This window comes from Chaetodon auriga, chromosome 1 (genome assembly GCF_051107435.1).
Source record: "Chaetodon auriga isolate fChaAug3 chromosome 1, fChaAug3.hap1, whole genome shotgun sequence".
Taxonomy (NCBI): Eukaryota; Metazoa; Chordata; class Actinopteri; order Chaetodontiformes; family Chaetodontidae; genus Chaetodon; species Chaetodon auriga.
The window spans coordinates 13,250,208-13,272,337 of record NC_135074.1 but is presented as its reverse complement, the minus strand read 5'-3'; the positions used below and the strand labels follow the sequence as shown (position 1 = coordinate 13,272,337).

At 43.4% G+C, this 22,130-nt stretch overlaps 1 protein-coding gene across 2 annotated transcripts in view; it reads left to right on the top strand.

The window, feature by feature from the left end:
• Positions 1-22,130, top strand: part of LOC143339789 (talin-2) — an 87,661-nt gene that overhangs the window by 33,875 nt on the left and 31,656 nt on the right. For both annotated transcript variants that reach the window (XM_076761280.1, XM_076761367.1), the window contains exons 3-19: positions 7,112-7,283; positions 7,829-7,926; positions 8,692-8,821; positions 8,928-9,083; positions 9,529-9,671; positions 9,813-9,940; positions 10,208-10,271; positions 10,396-10,500; positions 13,205-13,360; positions 14,099-14,200; positions 14,843-14,919; positions 17,831-18,011; positions 18,179-18,292; positions 18,520-18,628; positions 19,129-19,337; positions 20,404-20,502; positions 21,126-21,293. In XM_076761280.1, coding sequence (XP_076617395.1) covers positions 7,148-7,283; positions 7,829-7,926; positions 8,692-8,821; positions 8,928-9,083; positions 9,529-9,671; positions 9,813-9,940; positions 10,208-10,271; positions 10,396-10,500; positions 13,205-13,360; positions 14,099-14,200; positions 14,843-14,919; positions 17,831-18,011; positions 18,179-18,292; positions 18,520-18,628; positions 19,129-19,337; positions 20,404-20,502; positions 21,126-21,293 — 2,175 coding nt within the window. In that variant the 5' untranslated portion in view covers positions 7,112-7,147. The remainder of the gene's footprint in view (positions 1-7,111; positions 7,284-7,828; positions 7,927-8,691; positions 8,822-8,927; positions 9,084-9,528; positions 9,672-9,812; positions 9,941-10,207; positions 10,272-10,395; positions 10,501-13,204; positions 13,361-14,098; positions 14,201-14,842; positions 14,920-17,830; positions 18,012-18,178; positions 18,293-18,519; positions 18,629-19,128; positions 19,338-20,403; positions 20,503-21,125; positions 21,294-22,130) is intronic.

Here is a 22,130-nt window from a genome sequence, read left to right as displayed (position 1 = left end):
ATTCACAGTGCAGACATGTAGCTGTAAAGACAAACAAAAATTTCAGTTGGACTTAAAACACAGAAATGCTACTGAGGGCTAAACCACACAAAGCTAATTAGCATGCTTTTGTTAGCCCAGTTTGGCCCTGGTGTTGAAACTAGGCTACCAGCATACTCTGGCCAAATATTTGACATGTTCCCTGGTCCAGAACTCCTCCAGGATTGGCCTGTTTCACTTGTGGGCTGTTCTATTATTGGATTAGAGGCCATGTTACTGTAATAGGGCCCGGGCATTCCCAGCAGGCTCTGATCTGCCTTATTGATCTATTGAACAATAGCTACATGTTCCAATGCTCTGTCTCATTTTCCTTTTGCCTCATCAGCCTTTGTGCGACTCTTAGGCCGGCTGTTCCCTCCAAATGAAATCGAAACAAAAAAAGTAAGCTCTTGCTCTTTAGCGTTGTGTGTGTGCTGCCTCTGTCCTCCTCTGGTGTGATCTCTGTATTTGCTGTATCTAAAGTTTGTCATAGCTCATGTCTCTGAGTTACTGGAACTAGCAGCTCACATTGTTGGACATCTGTCAACATTTGTTCTCTTGCATAGTCGGCCGGCAGCCTCATCTGCATCCTGAGACAAAGGAGCGGTCTCGGTAGATCATTAGATCCTTGACTGACTCTGGTCTTTGCACGCTATCATTTAAAATGGCGACATTTCTCTGCAAAATCCCGTCATTCCGATGGATTTTCTGTCTCTGTGTGTTTGACCTCCTCCAAAGTGACACACGCAGGGTGCCTTCACTGTGGCTCCAGGCCACTCTGTTGTTGAGGGATATAATACAAGTATCATCTCTCCCAGTGGTCTCACCGCCACAGTGTCTTTGACAGCAAGTAGATGTCCATCCTCCCCGTGTGCGCTTTGTGCAGGGTTAATATGATACGCGGCTAAAAAGCACCTTCAGGGCTCAGCTGCTTGAATGCAGCTGACTCTTTCCATGATTGCGAGCTGTGCTGTGTCTCAGCTGTAGTCAAACGTAGTGCAGGGTTTGCATGTGCTGAAGTGCAGTGAGAAAGTGTTGTTTTTTTTGACTTTTTGGAAACACAAAGTTAAGTTTGATATGGAAGTAACTGTTAATGCCTCTGCATGGCTCTACGTACTGTAGGCACACCAGTGCTTTGAGCTCAGGTCCTTGAGGAACCATGAAGTTCTGGCACTCCATCAAGTGGATGTTGAAATAAGGAAAGGTTTTGAGTTCGGCGTGATTCATCCTCTGGAAACCATGAATGTTTGCATGAAACGTCATGTTAATCCTTGTGATAGCTGTTGAGAGATTCAGTCTGGACCAAAGTGGTGGACTGACTGAGATCCCTAAAACAGATGCCGCTGAGACGGCTAAGAATTCCTGACTCAAATCCCCCTTGCTGGGTTTCTCCCAAGCTTTCATCAGCCTGAAGTTTGCTCAGTTGTCATGGAGATGGCTCAGTTGTCCTGTCGTCCAAGTATGGAACGTATTGACTCCGTATACACGTTGCATGAAGGCGAGTCACCGTGCACAACAGCGTATTCCTGAAAAACAATCTTAATCACAAAAGTCCAGCCCGCTGTGACTTAATTGGCCCTGAATGAGCGTCTGCCGTCATCGACGTGAAGCACATGAAAAATGTTGCTTTCAGCAGCTTCTATTGAATATTCTTTGTTATGTGGGCCTGCAGGAGATCAAAGGAGTGTAGGTGTAACTGGTGCAGTTGGGTTTAAAGTCAGGAGGGGGAGGGATGCTTTGTGCTTCTGTATCACAGTGTGGGAGTGTACAGCACATTAATGATTATGGATTTGTGTGTTCCCTGTCCGTGTGTGTTTACTCTCCCATGCATTGGTGCTTCAGCAGTTTCAGTGTGGTAGGCCAGCACGTCCCTTTTCTCTGCTCAAATTGTTTGCTCCTGTTTCATTAAAGGTCTTAAAAATTGCTTTAATTCCTTCAAACTGACGACTGCCAGAGGGTTGTGGGCTGTGTCGCTGCTCCCCTCCCGTGCAGCAGGAGTTAGCGCTGACAGTGAGGCGCAAAGCTAGAAGGAAGTAAAATAGACAGACACAGACTGACGGCACCCTGGTGCAGCAGGTGGATGAGTCGTACAGCCGGATAGAGCAGGCAGGGAAATAAAACAGGCGGGCAGACAGATGGGCCTGCAACCAGGTGGAGTCACCAGCATGGAGAGAAATGAAGATGAGAGTGATGTAGCAGGCTGCTGAAGGTGAGACTGCACTGCTGTAGTCATCACGCAGCTCTTCTTCATCACAACTTTAACAAGTAGGGTCTCATCAGCCCCTCATGTAGTATTTCTGATCACTTTATTTGTTCTTTGCAATAAACAATTGTAAAATTGCACCTCTTAAACTTTTTTGTGCTTCTGCATCTGCAATTATGTCAACTTAATAGTCGTAACTGACCCGAATCTGCTGCCATGCCCATAAAATGCCATAAAAGTCCAGGATTGGATAATGGAGCCAGTTATTAAACACTGAACAGATGGATTAAAGGCATTTTTCCATTCAGCATTCTCTCCATGATTAAGATTTGAGTATGACCAACAATATGCCCTTCAAACATAATTGCTAGTGGCTTGGCTAAAAATGGGACCACTGTGGTCCAAACAACCATCAGATGGATTGTAATGACATTCTATACAGACATTCATGTTCCCATGTGGGTGAGTTTTATTAACTTTGCTGATGCTGTAACTTTTCTTCTAGCGGCATCATCAGATTGAAAATTGTAATTTGTCCAGTGCTCGGTTTGCGATTAAAAACCTGCAAAACGAATGGCATTCCCATCAGCCTCAGCAGGGTTTAGTGCTAATTAGCAAATGTTAGCATGCAGAGCTAAAGATGGAGAGCATGGTATAACAGCTTATCATTGGCATGTCATAATTTTCATTGTGAACTGTTTATTTATGTACTTCATATAAATGTATTTAGGTTGTAAATGTCTACAGCACGTGTGTACTTATTGTTGTGGTTCTCATACTTTCTGCACTTTTTTTGTACAACACATTGAGACTGCTCTTTTCTAAAAGGAGAGAGCCGTCTGTTAGTTACATTAGGTGCATACATTATTACTAAGATGGGTTTGTTAGTGCTGTGTGCACACTGGAGCCTTATTCCCACACTGGATTTGGTAGCAGCCTAATGAATTGGTTGTACTCAAGTGTTTTGGGGGCTTTACAATCACATTTGATCTCAGCAAATCCTTTCTCATCGCAGGGAAGGGAGAATGTATAATAGGATGCTTTGGTGGTAATCCAGCTCTGATGGAGACTCTGCTTTGTCTCCATATGGGATGAAGGAGGGATTTACCTTAGTTGTGTTTTTTTTTTTTTTGGCTTGGCCTTATTGGAGTGTCATGCTCAAATCAAGCTCATAATTAGTTTTGTCTCGCATTATTTGTATTTAATCAGGCGAAAAGTTTGACGTTAAACAGGCTGAAGAAACTGAAAGTGTCTGTTTATGAAACAAGTCTTATTGTAAATGTGTTGTTTGTGTGGGTGAAAACAATATATGATTCACATCAGGGCTCCACATGGTTTAAGGAGGGATAACCTGGTCTGTGACATGACCATATTTCATATTACTCCTATGATTGAGAAGGATTTTGCGTGAGCTCATTAAGTTTTTTTTTTTTTTTAACTTCCAAAATGGTGAATTTGACATTAGGCCTCAAATAGCCAATGGCAGTTTTAAGCGTGACTCCTGAGAGTGGTGGGCGGTCAGAATAGCAACACTGGTCAAATCTTTATTCCGCTGCAAGGCTGAAACTGGTTTGGCTCAGGTGGGTGAGAGGAGCAGCGGAGCCTGCAGGGCCCTCAGGTGGGGCTCGTGGTCAGATTGGTAACCTGAGCTTAATACTTTGACTATTAAATCCTTTTCTGTCCGTTCAGTGAATAAATAGTTTGCCTGCTTATTACATTTTGAACTGTATACTCGTCAAATGAAAGATATTTACTCATATGTGATTTTTTCCCCCTTTTATTCAGAATCTTCACAAAAATGTCCAAATAAGTGTGAAATACAATATTAAATCTGAAAGGTAATAAGATATGTTTTCAGCTATATATACAAACAAATAAACAAGGGCCTAAAATGTGAATATGTTTTGATATCATCGTTGCGTGGGTGTTCAAAATTCCCCTGTTGTGTGTTCGCTCTCCTCCATGTTTGTTTGTTTGTTTGTGTTGCTGTAATGCAAATTCCTTCCTGCATCTGTTCCGTGCAGAGGAAAGCGAAGTGTTGTCCATGATGAAGAGTACTGCTGTGAAAAATCTCGCACTTGCTCACATGCATGCAGACTTTAGAGCTGCGTTCTTAAATCGGTTGGTATTTAGTCAGAGGCTGGCACGGATGCCACAGAAGGGCATGGTTGGGGTAAAAAAAGGCCCCTCAGGGTACGGCACATTTCCACCTTTAAGACGTTGAGCCATGATGTGGCACAATGTCCAAATCCAAAAGTGATCTCTGTGCATGTAGTCACACAGCCATGAATGGCCCTTCCTACAGGTCACACTGTGTAGACCTGCTGCTGCTTCCACTGATAACATTTCATCCTTTCATTAGTTTATCATGCTCCTTCCTCATCACTTCCGCTTATCTCTTTACCTCTTCCTGCTGTTTGTTTGGCCATTTCTCAGGCTTGTGGAGGCTGATGCTGCAGCGATTAGAGTCTAAAAGAGGAATATCACATTATTTCTGTGGTTTTGCAGTTTGTTTGTGGAGGCGAACAAACACCACCCAAAGGTAAAAAGCGGACCACCGAGGCTCCAGTTTGTGATCTAATCAGAACAGGAGGGAGAAAAAAAACACCCAGGACTGTAACTCTGAACCAGATGGTGATGCTCTGTGGATTCATACAATACAGGATTTGTAGTATTTCAAAAATGCGTTCATACACTTGTAAATCACCCTCAGCCCTGTGTCTCCACAGAGTCGCTTTTGTTGCTTTCATTCACTGAATTAGCTCTTTTAAAGCCATCAGTGGGCGTTTTGTCTGCTGTGATCCTTCCCTCGAGAGACCTTTTCATTCTGACAGGTCAGGTTCGACAGGATGGGATCGCTAGAACAACGTTTTAATATCTGTTTCAGGATGGTGTTTGTCCTTAAAGCTCAGTCAGCCTCTGACAGCGTGAGTGATGGGAAGGAAGTGCTTGGCTTCGGTCCAACCACTATCAACAGGAGGCTTGTGGAAGTGCTCCACTGATTGAGACGGAGCCCAAAGCAATAACTGAGACAAATTTACAGGCTGCTGCCCAAAAAAGCCCAAAAAAAGCAATGTGTATTATTATAATTATTATTATTCTGAGAAGAAAATCTTAATGGTCAGCTTCAGAGGCGTCTTTGAAAGGCTGCCTAAGATGTTCTAGGCTAAATGCTAAACTCCTCTGGTGACTAATTACCAATCCTTAAATGAGGCCTAGTTGTATTCTTACCACAGTTTGCTTCAGGGTAACGCAGACAAGTGTCAACACTGCGAACCAGACAAACACCTTCACTGCTGTGTGTGAACACATCTCACATAGGAACCAGATTCTGAACGTCTGAGCCAGGGTCAGAGGCCAGCGGAGCAGATGAGGGGCCGCCTGCGCACTTCAGCCATGGCCCGGAGTGACCTCTCACCTTTGACCCCCGGGCACAGAGGAGCGCTGTGTTCCCGTTGGTCCCACACAGGAGGTGCTCTGTTTGGGAGGTCGCAGCTTTCTCCTCCTTCATCTCCCTGCAGTTCATCTCTTTGAATCGCAGCAGTGTCACATGCGTCCCTGTATTCATATGCAACAGTGACATATCATATAAGCTGTTGTGGGAAACCAGTTGCTTATGTGCACATCCAGTCGTCTTTCTGACCACCTGGTGAATTTAAGTCTAATAATCACTCTCTTTTAGCTCTATGTTGACCTGCTAGTTGCTAGCTGTGTCCGTCTGCCAAGCAGCACGGTGGGTTTTTCAAGCTTGTCTCTGAAAACGGCTCCCAGCTGCAGCCAGAAAACAACCCTACAAGAGCGGTGAGAGTGAACTGAAACAATAAAGTTGTTGGCCTGAACTCTCTATAAAGCTCCAGGAAGCCGTGTGGGGCTGCAGATTCAGGTGATAATTCTCTTTAAATTATAGTTTTCGATGTATGACAGGGAGTTTTAGGGAGATTTAGATTTGAAGCAGCGAGACGTCGACATTATGTAAGCATGAGCAGATGAAGTAGCAGGCTGACAGCTCAACGTTCAGTGTTGTTTTCCACAGTGTGTTGTTCAGGATGTTTTTGTGGTAACTTAATATGTGGTAAGAAAATATGGAGCATGCTGTTAGTTTAACAGCGTGGGACCCACACTGAGATTTCTTGTGAAGATAACAAGCTGGAAATGGCTTTGCTGCCTCTTTATGTGTGAAGATGATGATGTGTGCTCAGGCTCTCGTTGATGTTTCTGTCGCTGGCGATTTTGAAACCGATTTGAGATTTAAGAAGCGGTTTGTTTCTGCATCTAATAGAGGAAAGATTGTGGGGTGTTGCCTCTCCGCTTCCAGTTGTTGTGGATGGCTCTGCTGCTTTATTTTACCTTTACAGTCTCTTGCCCAGAGTGTGTCCATGTCTTTGGTTTGTCCCCGGCAGGCACCAGATGGGCTGTTTTCAGAAGGTGATGCATTCGCTGTCGGCCCTTTTGTTTTGTGAGGCGTAACAATGGCTTTGCTGTGCACAAATTAACACTTTCTTCACATTCATACAATTTCATTGTTTTTGACAGTACAAGGCAAAGACAATTTTTTTTCCTCAAGTGTGTGTGTGTGTGTGTGTGTGTGTGTGTGTGTGTGTGTGTGTGTATCATACCAGCATGTCTAACTACAAGAAAGCACAGATGCGTGAAGTGATAAATGGCTTAAAGGGAAGAGAAGATGTTACCTGTTTTGTCAAGCACAGCGGTGATGCCACAGTACATTAACATAACATTTAATACATATTCAAATTCCAAATCACACTTATCTCATTTGCAAGATAAGCGAGTTTCATCACTGTGTTCAGGTGTTGGACCTCCTGGACTCGTGCCATGCATTAAACTCCTCTCCTGCTACGTCTCCCCCCCCCCCGCCTTCATTTAATGCAGGTGTAGCTGCAGCCCCCTCCCACACCGGCCGCCAAGATGGTGGTGTTGTCGCTGAAAATCTGCGTTCGCCAGTGCAACGTTGTGAAGACGATGCAGTTTGAGCCCTCCACAGCCGTCTACGATGCCTGCAGGATAATCAGAGAGAGGGTCCCTGAGGCTCAGACCGGACAGGGTGAGAATGATAAAGAAAAGACGTTCCACAGGAGGGCTGGATGTGTGTCTGTGAGCAAGGCTGTGTGATTGCACTGTGATTAATCCAGAGTTTTCAAAACTGAAAGACAGGAATATGTTTGATGTTGCTGATCACAGAACTGTGTAGTTAACAGTTGGTTACAGCATTTTCTTATTCTTGTGCCATTTGTAATAATGTCCTGTTAAACTGATGCTGGGTTCAGACGTCATGATATTTTAGGAGACTGTGGAGTCATACGCTGGTAATGTGACGTGGTGGAGACATGCTGCTGATATAGGTGATCAGAAGGAGGTGGCAGGGTCTGCTCTGCCTGACAGCACCAACGCCATCATTCCCGGTTACATCAGCATGTTCACAGATGTGCCTGAAGAGCGCTCTGTGCTTCTGTTGACCAGCTTCACCGGACACATCGTAACAGGGGAACAGGATAAAATGAGAAACTGTCACGTGTGCTGTCCCAGCATAATGAATAACTTCCATCACATCAGTCACTAACATGCTGATGTTTCTCCTCACTGCTCCAGCTTCAGACTACGGCCTCTTTCTGTCTGATGAAGACCCCAGGAAAGGCATCTGGCTGGAGTCTGGAAGGACACTGGACTACTACATGCTCCGCAATGGGGTACACCCACACACACACACACACAAAATTGCATTTTGAGGCATCATCATCTTTATCTAAATAGATCGGTGACAGCGCAATATATGACGTAAAACAATTGAATTCATATAAAAATATAAAATCCATGAATGGCTGGCAGTTTTAAATGCATCTGCGAATAAAAGATACAATAGAATTTCTGGTTAAATCCTACACTGGAGTGCAAAAACAGTGAAGCAGAATAAGAAAATGAAAGCACAGGATCAAATTGGATATCAAGAACATCAAAGGAAGCTTTTAAAAAGTGACTTTAAAGAGGCGCTGCAGCCAGCTGTAGATCCTTTGCCAGGCTCTGATCCCCGCTGCCAAAGGCTCGGCCGACTCGAGTTTGTCGTGTAGAGCTCCCTCTCGGTACATCTGTGGGTTTGGTTTTGCAGCTCTAAATGGTTTCTCCTCTTCAAATCCACCAAAGGCAACCCAGGTAGAAGGCATGACTGTGACCAATTATTCTGAACCAAATCTCTCCTCATTGTTGTGATTGGAAGGGAGCAGTGGGCTGTGATAGGCAGCCGTTAAATAAGGTTTTCTGGCCTATATTCCCTCCCCTCCCTCCACACAACCTGGATGCATTTGATCATTTTCTCAGCGGGTCCTTGCTGCCTGCCTCTCGTCCTCCCTCTCTCTCTCTCTCTCTCTCTCTCTTACATTTAATTCCTGCATTCCTCTCTCCTCTGGTTGACTCTTTTCGTCTTTCTTCTCTCCTCTCTGTCTCTTGTCTTTGAGCAGGATATCCTTGAATACAAGAAGAAGCAGAGGCCCCAAAAAATCAAAATGTTGGATGGGGCCGTCAAAACCATCATGGTGGACGACTCCAAAACTGTGGGAGAACTGCTTGTGACTATATGCAGTAGAATAGGTACATACTCCCTTTAGACACATGTGCTAAATTGAAAATGTATCCAACCTGACTCCGACTCCGGTGCAGTACTGGGAATCCTTACTTTTCCCCTTCTTGATTTCAGGCATCACAAACTATGAGGAGTACTCTCTGATCCAGGAGATGGTGGAGGAGAAGAAGGAGGATGGGATGCTGGGTACGCTGAAGAAAGACAGGACGCTGCTGCGAGACGAGAGAAAGATGGAGAAGCTGAAGGCTAAACTACACACAGACGATGACTGTGAGTTCAGAAGAATTAGTCTTTGACCTGATGGCATAGTCGATGGTGGTCACTTGTTTCGCAGATGGGTTTGTGCTAAACACCTTGATGGGTCATTGATTTGTCCCTCTAATTAAAGGTATGAGGCTCCTTAAACGTAAAAACATGACCGCAGCTTCCTCTGATGTTTACCACCCCTTAGTGAAAGATAATGACTGGAGGGATAATTGAAGTGTCTTGGAGATGATCGTCGTGTGATCTGACCAAGGTGCTTCTTAAAACCATAATCACTTACAGTCAGACCAGGATTTCTTTGATCTCTCAATGCTTTGAAATCCTTTCTTTTCTTTGTAAGAACACCGACTGGATCGTTGTAAAAAAGAAGATGCTCATATTTAGATTTTTCTGCCTTTCATGAAGGGATTTCTTCTAACCTGACCCCGCTGTCTGTGCTGTGTGTTGTCAGTGAACTGGCTGGACCACAGCAGGACGTTCAGAGAGCAGGGGGTGGACGAGAACGAGACTCTCCTGCTCAGACGCAAGTTCTTCTACTCCGACCAGAACGTGGACTCCCGGGACCCAGTCCAGCTCAATCTGCTTTATGTGCAGGTCCGAGCCGTCACTCTGAAGTTGAAGACTGTCTGTCAGATGCACTCCGGTGCAGTTTTTGTGCCTCAAGCTAAATGGGGTATGTTTACTGGAGTTGACAGCACATCCCAAGGTAAGAAAGGTTTTCTTTTTGTCTTTCAGGCACGAGATGACATCCTAAACGGCTCTCACCCCGTATCTTTTGACAAGGCCTGCGAGTTTGGAGGCATCCAGGCCCAGATCCAGTTTGGACCTCACATAGAGCATAAACACAAACCTGGATTCTTAGAGTAAGCATCCATCCCACAAGACGATTCCTCAGTGGTACCAAACGATTGGTTGGCATTTTATTTGATTTAATCAGTTTTACTGGGACTCATTTGAAGGATACACCCTTTCATGAAAGTAGTGGTAGAAACATTTATATTCATGTCATAAATGTAGTCATATTTTACGAAATTGATCGTTCTTTGAGTTTCAAGGCTGTAGCAGAAAAAAAATGAGGTCATGCTTTTTGTATGAATTTCAGCTTCTTTTGTGTTTCATCTCTTTTCTAGCCTGAAGGAGTTTCTACCCAAAGAATACATAAAGCAGAGAGGAGCCGAGAAGAAAGTGTTCCAGGTGCGGTCACATTGTCCTTTTTCAAAAAAATAACCATATCGATAACCTTACCTTCAACTCGTTTGACAGTTGTCGATTGCACCATGTGTTCAGATGCTGAATGAATGTTTAATCCAACCTGCAGGAACACAAGAACTGTGGAGAAATGACAGAGATCGAAGCAAAGGTGAAATACGTCAAACTGGCTCGGTCTCTGCGGACATACGGCGTCTCCTTCTTCCTGGTCAAGGTAAGTTTCCAAAACATGCTGTAAACACTGCACCAATTTATTCAGTGAAAAGATCATCTTCCCTCAAAAAATGGAGAATCTAGCCTGAAGTTCTTTTGGAATTGAATTATTTAAAAAAGGTGGAAGCAGATTTTGGAATTAGTCGAAGTGTAGTCAAAGCCTTTTATCTCCAAAGTGTGAAATCTGTTCTCTGGGCTTGGTGTTAACTGGATAAAGAGGTTGGAGACAGAAGCTAGCAGGAGGGGAAATTGTGTGAGTCCACCTGAGCCTACAAAGCCTCTCATATCGCCCGTTCAGAGAGTAAAAACACCCCAATCAAAACACGTGAGTGGAGCTTTGTTTTTAGGGCTAGTCAAATGAAATTTGCAGATAAGGTTTGCAAATACCGCTCAGTAAAACAGATACACACACAGTGTATGACATGGATACTAGAAAAATGTAAAAATACATTTTAGATATAATAGTCCTTTTATTCAGCTCAGTTTAAAAGTTAAAATCTTTTCCAAAGAAAGCTCTGATAACTTGAAAATGTTCAAAAAAAAGACAAGAAAAGTGTGCATATTCTTGCTAGATAATAAAGCAAAATGTCTTATCTCAAAACCTAATTTACAAAATGTCGTTGTTGGACAAATGATGCAAAATATCCCCTGCTATGCTTTTCCATTGGTTTTTAAACTGGGTCTTTTCATTATCGAGAAATGTGACATCTTTCATCTCTTCCTGTTTCTCTTCTTCGCTAACACACACATACAAACACACACCAGCAACACCTCGTCTGCAGGGAGTTCAGCGCGTTGCTGGAAGGAAACCAAATGTGTCTGTGCAGCCGAGTGTGGCACTAAAGATTATTTCAGAGCGAGCTGGGGGGAGTGGAGTGAATGAGGGAGACTGGGAGGCATCGCACAGGCACACCCAGGACAAATAACTCTACCAAATAAGTCCACCTGCCAGCAGATGCCTGCTGAAAGGTGCAATTTACTGATTTTCAATCGGACCACCTGTGCAACTGCTATGGCAAGACTGACAGATAATCCCCCCTCCACTTTTTTCCTTTTTTTTTGTTGCTTCACATCACTTGCTGCAAGAGGACATCCTGCATAAAGTCACGGGAAACCTCCCCATCTGCATCGATGAATTGCTTTCCAGTCGTCACCTTTTCTGACTTCATTGCTCAGCTCTCGTAGAAAATGAGATCATTTCTGGTAATTGCTTGTAAAAAAAAGAGTCACTTGTGCTGCTGTTACCGAGTCTCTGCCAGACAGTTCTGGCTTTTCATCAGTAGCTCTCAGCACCAGAGGATAAGGGCAGAGATGAGGTATTAAAAACAGGAAAAAAAAGAAAACCCTCTCTATTAGATCGGAGCTCACCTCATCAAATCTTCATTTGCAGCAGCTCGCACATTCCACAGCCCTGCAAGTCCACGCTGTACTTATCCTTTCATTCCTTTTAAAGCATAAACACACACATCCTAAACCATATCCCACCTCCTGGCCTTGGATCTGTGTTCCCCTTGATCAGTTTGACATCCAATGCACTCACCTTTGTCATTTCCGTCACCCTCGAGTGTAATCCAGTGGAGCAGAAACATCTTAAAAATAACCCTGGAAAAAATGCAGCCTATAGTGCCTAACCCATAACCCGCCGGAGGCCCCAGAGAGTTTACAGGCCCTCCAGGGCTTTTATACAACTCACCTCTTTGCCCTCACGTCACAGCACATCACGGTCCATCCATCTGCTCACCGACTGCAGCTCCTGAAGAAATGCTTTCTCTCTTTCCATGCCAGGGGAAGGGAAAGGAGTTCTGTGGGCTCAGAGCGCAACTGGAGTATGACATTAGAGGCTTAATGGATGCAAGAGGAGGCTGAGTTTTAGACTGGCAGATAAAGACATGATTAAGACGTATCCATCTTGGCAGATTGGCGTGACAGCAAAATTAGAGTTTCAGCCGGCTGTGCCTATGAATTTAAAATTTGTTGGTCGAGCTGTTAATCAGTGCTTTTCTCTAAATGCCTTTTTACTTAAGTAATGCCCTCAGCATGCAGCAGGCTATGGCCATTAAAGAAAATGCATTGGGGCAGAATTTGTTCACTGAAGGGAGTAGTAAGATTGACATTTGAAATGTTTGTTTGCATCACTGAAGCTGGTGTGTTGTTGGTTTATCATCTGTTTTCATGGAGTGATTGTGCCTTTATTTGTACAGTGTGGTCCAGTGAGACCAAACTGTCCTGTAATATGTAAGAAAAGCGAAAGCAGAGATGCTCTGTGTCGCTATTACAAATACAGACGAGATAGATAGAAGACAAACAGACATTAGAACATACAGAGCTTCAGCTGAAGTGGGGCAGCAATGCATCCAGCAATCAAACTGAGAGAAGTTGTAGTACTGTTGTGAGTAACTGTGGTCCTGCTACTACTGCAGGCAGCGTTATGAGTGCTAATTACACTAGTAGTAGCATTAATACCAGTAGCAGTGCCTATAGAAACCTATCAGAGACGTTTCTAATGCTAATGCTATTAGTAAACACCTGCGTGGTATTATAATAAACGTCTACAAATTTAACCATTGCAGTTAGTCACTGTGGCCAATGGTTATATTCATCCATGCTGCAGTTCCAGAAGGACTTTGATTCAGTATTAGTTTGCCATAATGTTTTTGTGTTTTTGCCCAGTCTGGAAGGCAATAAAGTTTCTTCTGTTTCTGCAGGAAAAGATGAAGAGTAAGAACAAGCTGGTGCCACGGCTCCTGGGGATCACCAAAGAGTCTGTGATGAGAGTGGATGAGAGGACCAAAGACGTGGTTCAGGAGTGGCCTCTTACCACCGTGAAGAGGTGGGCGGCGTCACCCAAGAGCTTCACCCTGGTGAGACACACATACAGAAAATATCTGACTCCACACTGATGCAGGCTTACTCCAGGATTTATCACAGAAGCACCCGCTGTGAATATTTTTCACAAGGTTTTGATACTGCCGGCTTTTAGTCATTCTGTCCACACTGAGCATTATATCCCGAGTAGTAAATAAGACCGACAGGCTCAGAGTGAGCCCGACCGTTCCCTGCAGTGGCCATTAAACAATCACTGTAGTGCTCAGTCTGCCTGTCCTTTCATTCCCTCATGCACTTCAGTTATTGAACAGACTCTTTTGTCTTCCCTGTCAATATCCGTGCTTTGTGTCAGCACATGGAGTCAATGAGCAACACGGATTTAATCTTGCAGATCTGGTCGAGGCGCTGTCTCTGTTAAATTAATAACACACTCTCTCCGTCTTGTTAATTCAGCGGAGTGCTTTGTGGTTTAGGATGTGCGTTTCTGTGATGCTGGGATTTGAAATGGATTCAAAGGTTTTTGGTTTGTTTTTCGCTTGTTGAAGGAGTCCTATATTTTGATCTGCTCTGATTTGCCCATACACCTCACTTTTCACTCTTTACGAGAAAAAATGCGCCTTTTTCTGCTCCTTTCCCTACATAAACTCTGCTCCAAGATGTTTTTGGCCTAATCTGACTCTGTATGTTGGAGTAGTTTGATGTCAGCCAACACAATGTGTAGTATACATCTGAAACTAGTTTGTGTGTGTGTGTGTGTGTGTGTGTGTGTGTAGGACTTTGGGGAGTACCAGGAGAGCTACTACTCAGTTCAAACCACTGAAGGGGAACAGATCTCTCAGCTCATTGCTGGTTACATCGACATCATCCTCAAAAAGGTGAGGCATTCCTCTCTGGAGACGCAGATGAATCATGATGAATCAATATCCTCCTGTGGCAGATTAAGTCTCAGATCTGTTGATGTACTCAAGCTGCAGTGAGATAAAAAGAAGTGCAGGACAGCTGGGCTCATGTGGCACACTGTAAGATGTCACCATGCTGTTTAGAGCAGCTCAAGTGGATGCATATTAAGAGTGGAATAAGCGTTATTAGCATATTTGGGTCTCCAGTCTTAGTTTAGGAATTTGACACAGACGTGGAATTTCTCAGCCTACTTCCTTCACAATACTGAAAATATGCCTTTGCACACCTGAAAGTGTGACAGGTGTGTTGAGTGGCAGTGCAGCTTCAAAGTGAAAAACTCCCACACACTGATTTGCTTATTGCTGCTTTATTTCATATGTATTTTATATGACATTTAAGGTTAAATCTTCAGCTGCTGCATCCAAAGCCTAAAAATAGAATTAACTATGCGTCCATCTCAGACCAGTTTCCTACTTTGAGTCACTTGATGAATTTGTGGCCAGATTTTCTTTATGTGAAATTAAATCTGACATTCAGAAAAGCAGGAATAGCTTCTCTGAAACCACCGCTGGCTTCTTTTGAAACTGAGTTTTGATGCACTTGTCTGTCTCCTGCAGAAACAAAGCAAGGATCGCTTTGGATTAGAAGGCGATGAAGAGTCAACCATGCTTGAGGAATCCGTATCCCCAAAAAAGTATGTAAATTAGTAACATGTAATTAGGAATAAATGCTGTATCAGCTGTGTCAAGCGATGAACTCCGCAGCTCTCCCTGGAATCAATTGTAATGATTGAATTTGTCTAATATTTTGGTTCATGACCTGCAAAACAAGTGACACTCCTGTCAGCTCTTAATGGTGCTTTGTTTAGTGTTAATTAGCAAATGTTAGCATGCTAACACACTAAACTGAGACCGCAAAGATTAATGCTAGCATGCTAACACTCAACAAAGATGGTATACATTAATGCTAGCATGCTAACACTCAACGAAGATGGTAAACATTAATGCTAGCATGCTAACACTCAACAAAGATGGTAAACATTAATGCTAGCATGCTAACACACAACGAAGATGGCAAACATTAATGTTAGCATGCTAACACACCAAACTAAAAAGGTAAACATTGTACTTGCTAAACATCAGGATTTTAGCAAAGCCATTTAAGCATGTTAGCAGGTAGCTCAAAACATTGTGTGTACAGGCTCACAGAGCTGTTAGCATAGCTGTAGTCTTACTCTTGTTGAAACTAGATGACAAGCAGTGCTTCTTGTCACTGTTGCAGACGGTTGCCATTCTTCCATCAGTAGAAAACAACATACTTACGTAGAGAAAGCTATGCAAAAGCAACAAAGTTTAAGTAAAGCTGCTGCATGACAAACTTGTCGTTCTATAAATTAATTCCTCCAGTATCTCCCATATGGTCCCAGCAGTGCTTTATTGTGTTATAGTCCAGCATCAACTGTTGTTATTGCATATTATTCTTGCAAAACACAATATCAGGCCGAGTCCTTTTTTCAATTTCCTTCAAACCACCACCCTCAACCGCAGCTCACACATCCATCTTCCGGGACCTCATTTCCCCACATGAACACCTCCTTAGCTAGATGTTATCCTGAGTGATAATCATTATGTGAGGAAATTTTGCTGCACTGGACAAGCGAAGGCTCTATCTGAACATTTCCTGATTAGATGTGTATTATCTCATTTATCCACAGTGGACTGTCAGTGAACAGTAACTGAAGCCCTTTTTTCCTGTCTGGCTTCAATTGATATTACGTTCCTTCTTTCATCTGAGAGAGCATTTGCTGCAATTGTTAATTTATTTTTTCCCCCTTTTGTTTTATCTGGGCTTGTATGCACGGCCGAAGGCAAAAGTCTTTAATACTGCAAACACACAGCAAGCCAAACTCTGGAAGGCTTTATCTAAAAAGAAACAAAACAGAGCTTTGTCTTCCAGAAGTACACAGTGGGAAGACTCTGCAGTGTCAGTCTTCTTTGTGTCAGTGGCCCTCTGTCACAAATGAACACAATCGCGCTGCCTGCCGTTAAATCTCTCCTATAAACACACTCGCACACAAAGCCGAGAAACAGAAACATGTTCTCTTTTTTGGTCTTCTTTTTAGTCACTTTTCCCCTTCTTTGTCGTACTGTCTTAATGTGTATGCAGCCGTTCCAGCTTGTCCCTGATATATAACTACTGTACAGCTGCATTTTGCACTGTCATTTGTCCTCTGTATTAAGTTGATGGTGTATTTCTAGATGCATCTGTATGTCATGTTTGTGTGTGTATGTCCAAGTAGGCATTTAGTCTGGTCTTAGTTTTTAAGTAATATTATTTTGTTTGATTTTGCCTTAAATTACTCATTTTTCACATGTCTGACTGGAGGCAGTGCACAGCTTGGTCCTGTCCTTACCTTGAAACGTGCTTTGTCTCTTTGTGTAGTGTTTTATTTCTAGTCTTGAAATGGAAGTATTTTGTGCCAAGACGGGAGGAGTGGTGCAAACTGGTGGGAGTGTCATTCAAATGAGGCAGTGCAAAGGGAGTTCTTGTGATTTTGGTGGAAACGAGGTCTCTGATGTTAAGATGAGATGAGACGTTAAACAGAACCAGGTCTTTTTTCAGTGCAAAGTTATTGAGCTAAAAAATGAATGATTCTGTCCATACTGCCCCACAAAGACAGAGAGCAGTAACTAAAGGCGGGTTAGCCAAACCCAAAGTGATGAATTGTTAATTTCATTTAATTTTCTTAAGAAGATTATTTCACACTCTGCCTGTGTTGTTTTCAATCATGGCAAAACAAATGTGTAAAAATCACATTTTGGTCTCAACTCTAATTTTTATCAAAAGTGTACTGAATGTGTTTTGGCTGTGTAGTGTTGAATAGCTCAGTGCAGCGCTCACAGAGTAATCATGAATATTGGAAAGGTTCACGTTGTTCTCATTCCCACGAGCGCTCTCTTTCTTTTGGTTATTATGTAGAATACCGTGTTGCAAAAAAAAAACAGGCAACACTGAATGGAAACTTTACATGACAATGTCTTTATCCTCACAAATGTTCTTCTTTGAAATCTTCATGTCTGTCTTTGGGTGCAGATTTGTAAGGTGTTCTATTTGCATCCAACCACTCTGCATCCAGGCAACCATGTTATTTTCCTACATGAGAACTTGTTCTGGTCCCTTCTCTGTGTTTCTTTTCCTCATGCTCTGCTGTGTCTGGCACGTAATTTGAGTGGCTGGCAGGATAATGATTAATCAATTTGGTGATAAAGGCTGCTGCGTCTATATGAGCAAAATTAGCCGGCATGCTTAGTAAACTCAATTCTCTGCCGTTGCATCATTTAGATAGGTCCCCGTGACTCTCAGGCTTTATCAACCAAACACACATTAGCTGAGATTTTCTCTGCTTGAGTTGAAAACAGTGACAGTGTGATTTGAATCTTAAGTATTGTAAATATATGACAGATTTACTCTCTAAAAGAAAACTTGAGAATTGTTTTCATGCTGTGTGTATCATTCTACTTTAACTTAAGACAGGACGTCATTTGAAAAACACACCGTTTTAGCATTGAACATTTCCATATCGCTGCCTGTTTGTGTACCTGCAGGTCCACCATCCTTCAGCAGCAGTTTAACCGTGTGGGCCGGGTGGAGCATGGCTCAGTGGCGCTGCCAGGGGTGATCCGCTCTGGCTCCATTGGCACAGAATCACTCAGCATGGGCACCATGCCATCTGCTCAACAGCAGATCACAATGGGTCAGATGCACCGTGGACACATGCCACCTCTGGTAAGAACAGCAAAATGACTCTCAGTGTGATGTTTGTGTGTTTTCCTCTCACTGAAGTCCGTTAAAGGTGTAAGTCAGTCATGCACGAGTTTGTTCTAAGTGGGCGGATGTATCATCAACCTCCACTCTCGCCCTCACTCCTCATGGCGATCGTTCTGTGTCTGTAGAGTTCAGCACAGCAGGCTCTGATGGGAACCATCAACACCAGTATGCAAGCTGTGCAGAAGGCACAGATTGACCTCGGGGAGGTCGACAACCTGCCACCACTGGGACAGGACATGGTACTGTACAGTGCACACATGTGTCTAGAAATAACATAAAGCCCCCACATACTCATACTCCTTACACACATTATGATCTTGTGAAACAGCCATAAAACAATACCCCAGTAAATAAAACGATACTTTTCACTGTGCACAGTGTTAAGTCATGGCACTGTCTGCAGATTGCTTGCATTTTCTGCATGAAAAGTAACGTGCTTTGTTGTGGTCTACGTCTGTGTACCAAGGCGTCCAAGATGTGGATCCAGAACAAGATGGACGAGTCAAAACATGAGATCCACTCCCAGGTCGACGCCATCACTGCAGGAACCGCCTCTGTTGTCAACCTCACAGCTGGTCAGTGACACTGGCATGACTCAGCAGAACGTGCTCTGTTTGTCTGCTCCCAAGGCTTGGCTTTACCGCAGTTCACTGGCAATAATGTCACTGTCTCGTAGAGGAAGGCAACATTATGTATTGTTGCATAGCCTCTGTGGGATTTATTATGAGCCTTTAAGAATCCTTAATGAAACCACTGAGAATGTGAGGATGTGTTCCAGCAGTTTTAGGAGTGCTTTTCTGCAGAGTTAAAATGATCTGGCCAATTTGTGAAAACCCTTCCATCACTTTGCTGTTCATTAGCATCATTGTAGATCTTGTGTAAAGTCTAATAGTTCCGTCACATCCTGCCTTGGTTTGGTGAATTTTGGCTCTGTGCCTCTCTGATTGATGACACTTTTTCCTCATCATTTCCCCGTGTGTGTCTGCAGTCTCTCTAAGTTCGTTTTATTCACATCTCCAGTGCTCATATCTGTCTGATGGCTCTTACTAATTCCGTCCTGTCTCCTCATGCTCAGGTGATCCGACTGACACAGACTACACCGCGGTGGGCTGCGCCATCACCACCATTTCCTCCAACCTGACAGAGATGTCAAAGGGAGTGAAGCTGTTGGCTGCGCTGATGGAGGACGACGTTGGTGGAGGTAATGACCTGATGAGGGCTGCCCGGACACTTGCAGGGGCCGTGTCTGACCTGCTGAAGGCCGTGGAGCCGGCTTCTGGAGAGGTGAGCAGAGGAACCTCAAACTCTGAGATAATGACACCATGTCTAGTCAAAGCCTTTGTACAGTACATTTTAGTATTTTATCCATAATGTTATCAGGTTTTCTTCATTCTGTATTAATTTTATAGCCCAAACCAAGTGGAGAAAGAGAGTTGGGGAGCATAGACAGAGAGGAGAGATTGTTAGAAAATGGAGAACATTGCGTGAAAGTGAAGCCTGACTCTGGAGTTGAGCCCGTACAGCAAGAAAACTCACCGTTTGTGTTACTTGAAATGCCAGATTCTGTTTGTGCCTTTGGTTGTCTGTGCAGTGATTTTTTTTTTTTTTTTCCCAGCCAAACTGACAACCTGAAAAGTTAATCAGATTTGCCACGCAGCTCTGCTCTGAGACAGTGTATCATCTCTTCATAATGCAGCGTGTCTCCTGCTCCTCAAAACTACACCTAATTACATTAACATCCCCTGTCCAGCTTCAGCTAACTGAATTGTCCTGGATGATCTGAATAAAGACCTCAGACTGAAGCTGGGATGAATGTCAAGCATCTCGTGCTTTTCTGGAAACAGAACTTGCTTAAAATATACTGTAAATGACACACATGCTAATGCAGTCCGCATCTGCTTGGATTGCAGAAATATAATGTTCTCACTGAGGTTTTGTTGCTGTGGAAGTATCATTAAGAAGTTAATGTACTGCACAGTTGCTGGCTGTTAATCTGCGTAATGCACAGGCCTATCTAGCTCTGGGGCAACCTTGAGCTTTACACATTTGTGCATTTATGCATGTAAGTTGTTGGAAAGATAACATGTAGCCTGTAGGAGAGTTAGATGGAGAAATCTGAGCTGGTTTGTAGAGTCAAATGTCTCTTAGTGTAGCAATATTTTAGCTTTTTTGGTGTTTGGATAACTCACTCAGACGGACTGATGTTTCCGATGCAGCATACAGCACAGTGAAACACTGCACAGTTAGGTACAAACCATGTCTCAAGTAACAAGATGATGCACTTTGACATCCTAATGCTTTTCTGTGTGCCTGTGTTTGTGTGTGTGTGTGTGTGTGCGCGCACACACAGCCCAGACAGACCGTGCTGACAGCGGCAGGCAGCATCGGCCAGGCCAGCGGAGACCTCCTGCGCCAGATTGGAGAGAGCGAGACCGACGAGCGGTTCCAGGTAACGCTGCACCCCGTCCACTTCTGATCAACAGCCCTCACCCTGTGTCCTGCTCAGAGGAAGCTCAGCCCTGAGGAACTGCCGCTCAGTTAATCAAAAACACACCGTCACCAGGGGAATATGGAGGAAAACTAGCTTTTGCTTCAATTGAATGCTGTTCTAGCTGTTAAGCTTGTGTTTTTCTTTCATGCAGCTCATACTTGGCTAAGACTGTTTGTCAAGGTTATATGAAGATCAGCTTTTCTTCAGCCTGCCTGTCACACAATTCTGTGGTGTATTTCAGTATTTTAGTAATCAGTAGTAAAGTAATTTCAAAACGATGAGTTGTACAGATGTGCAGTGGGTAAATTGTTTTGGTTTTTTATTAGATTAGATTGTTGATGCTGCCCTTTAATGAGATTTCTGTTGTTAAGTATGTTTATGATGTACACTGAGCACTGTTGCATTTCCTGTTACAAGTGAAATAAGATGGCGGTTAGATGTCTACAGACATAATCGTCTAACATAGAGCTGTAGTTTGTTATAATTCAACCTTTATCTGCTCTATGCAAATGTAAATGCCAGCATAATTTCTTACCTGTTGATGAGAGTGAGATAAATATCTTTGCCACCTGTTGTTGTAGGACATCCTCATGAACCTGGCCAAAGCAGTTGCCAACGCTGCGGCCATGTTGGTGCTGAAGGCCAAGAACGTGGCCCAGGTTGCGGAGGACACCGTGCTTCAGAACCGGGTCATTGCCGCCGCCACCCAGTGCGCCCTGTCCACCTCCCAGCTGGTGGCGTGTGCCAAGGTACAAGAACGTGATCTGAATAAACCTGTCGACAAAAGTAAAACCCCAAGAGTGCTGAATATTCACCGCTCTACCATGCATGACATATGAGGCTCATTGTACTACATAACTCACATCATATCAGTGTTTGTGTAATATGCACTCAATTCCCAAAAAGTAAATTCAGTGGATATTATGCAAATGCTTTGAACTGATGCACTGGTGGCGTAATGTTTTCCCATTTATTATGATCTGTCTGGTTTTGAATATTACACTGGAGGTGGTGTAAAGATATCACTCGGGAAGGTATTGTTAAAGCTATTTGGTTGAGTGCACGACAATAATTCCCCATTTGCTGTCTCATAAGTAGACTGTGCAGTGGGGTTTGGTAAATAGACATTTTTTTTTTTTTCATTCAAATTTGAATAACCTGCAATTCATCTGCAGCTGGAAAATAAGTATTTTTGGAGAGTGAATATATCAGGATGCACCAAGGCAGTGTTAAATACCCCGTGCCCTCATCATATTTGCAAATCTTTAATTGTACAACCCACATGCCTCTAATTAGCTTAAATGCCCTCCTGGCTCCCAACCTGAATAGTTGCGTTTACTAAACAAACCCTCGCTTCTCTGCATGGCAGCGTGAGGAGAGCCATCTGCTGAATCCCTTTCAGATCTTTTCTCCTCTCTTTTTTCTGTTTCCTCTGTTCTCTGCAAAATGTGCTTTAGTGATGAAAAGAGTGTTTAGCAGTGCATTTATTCCAATGTAAAATATGTTTTGCATTTATCTTTGAAGGAAATTAGATGGAGATTACTTTGGGCATTGTTGAATAGCTCCAATTTTCAGATGAGAGAAAG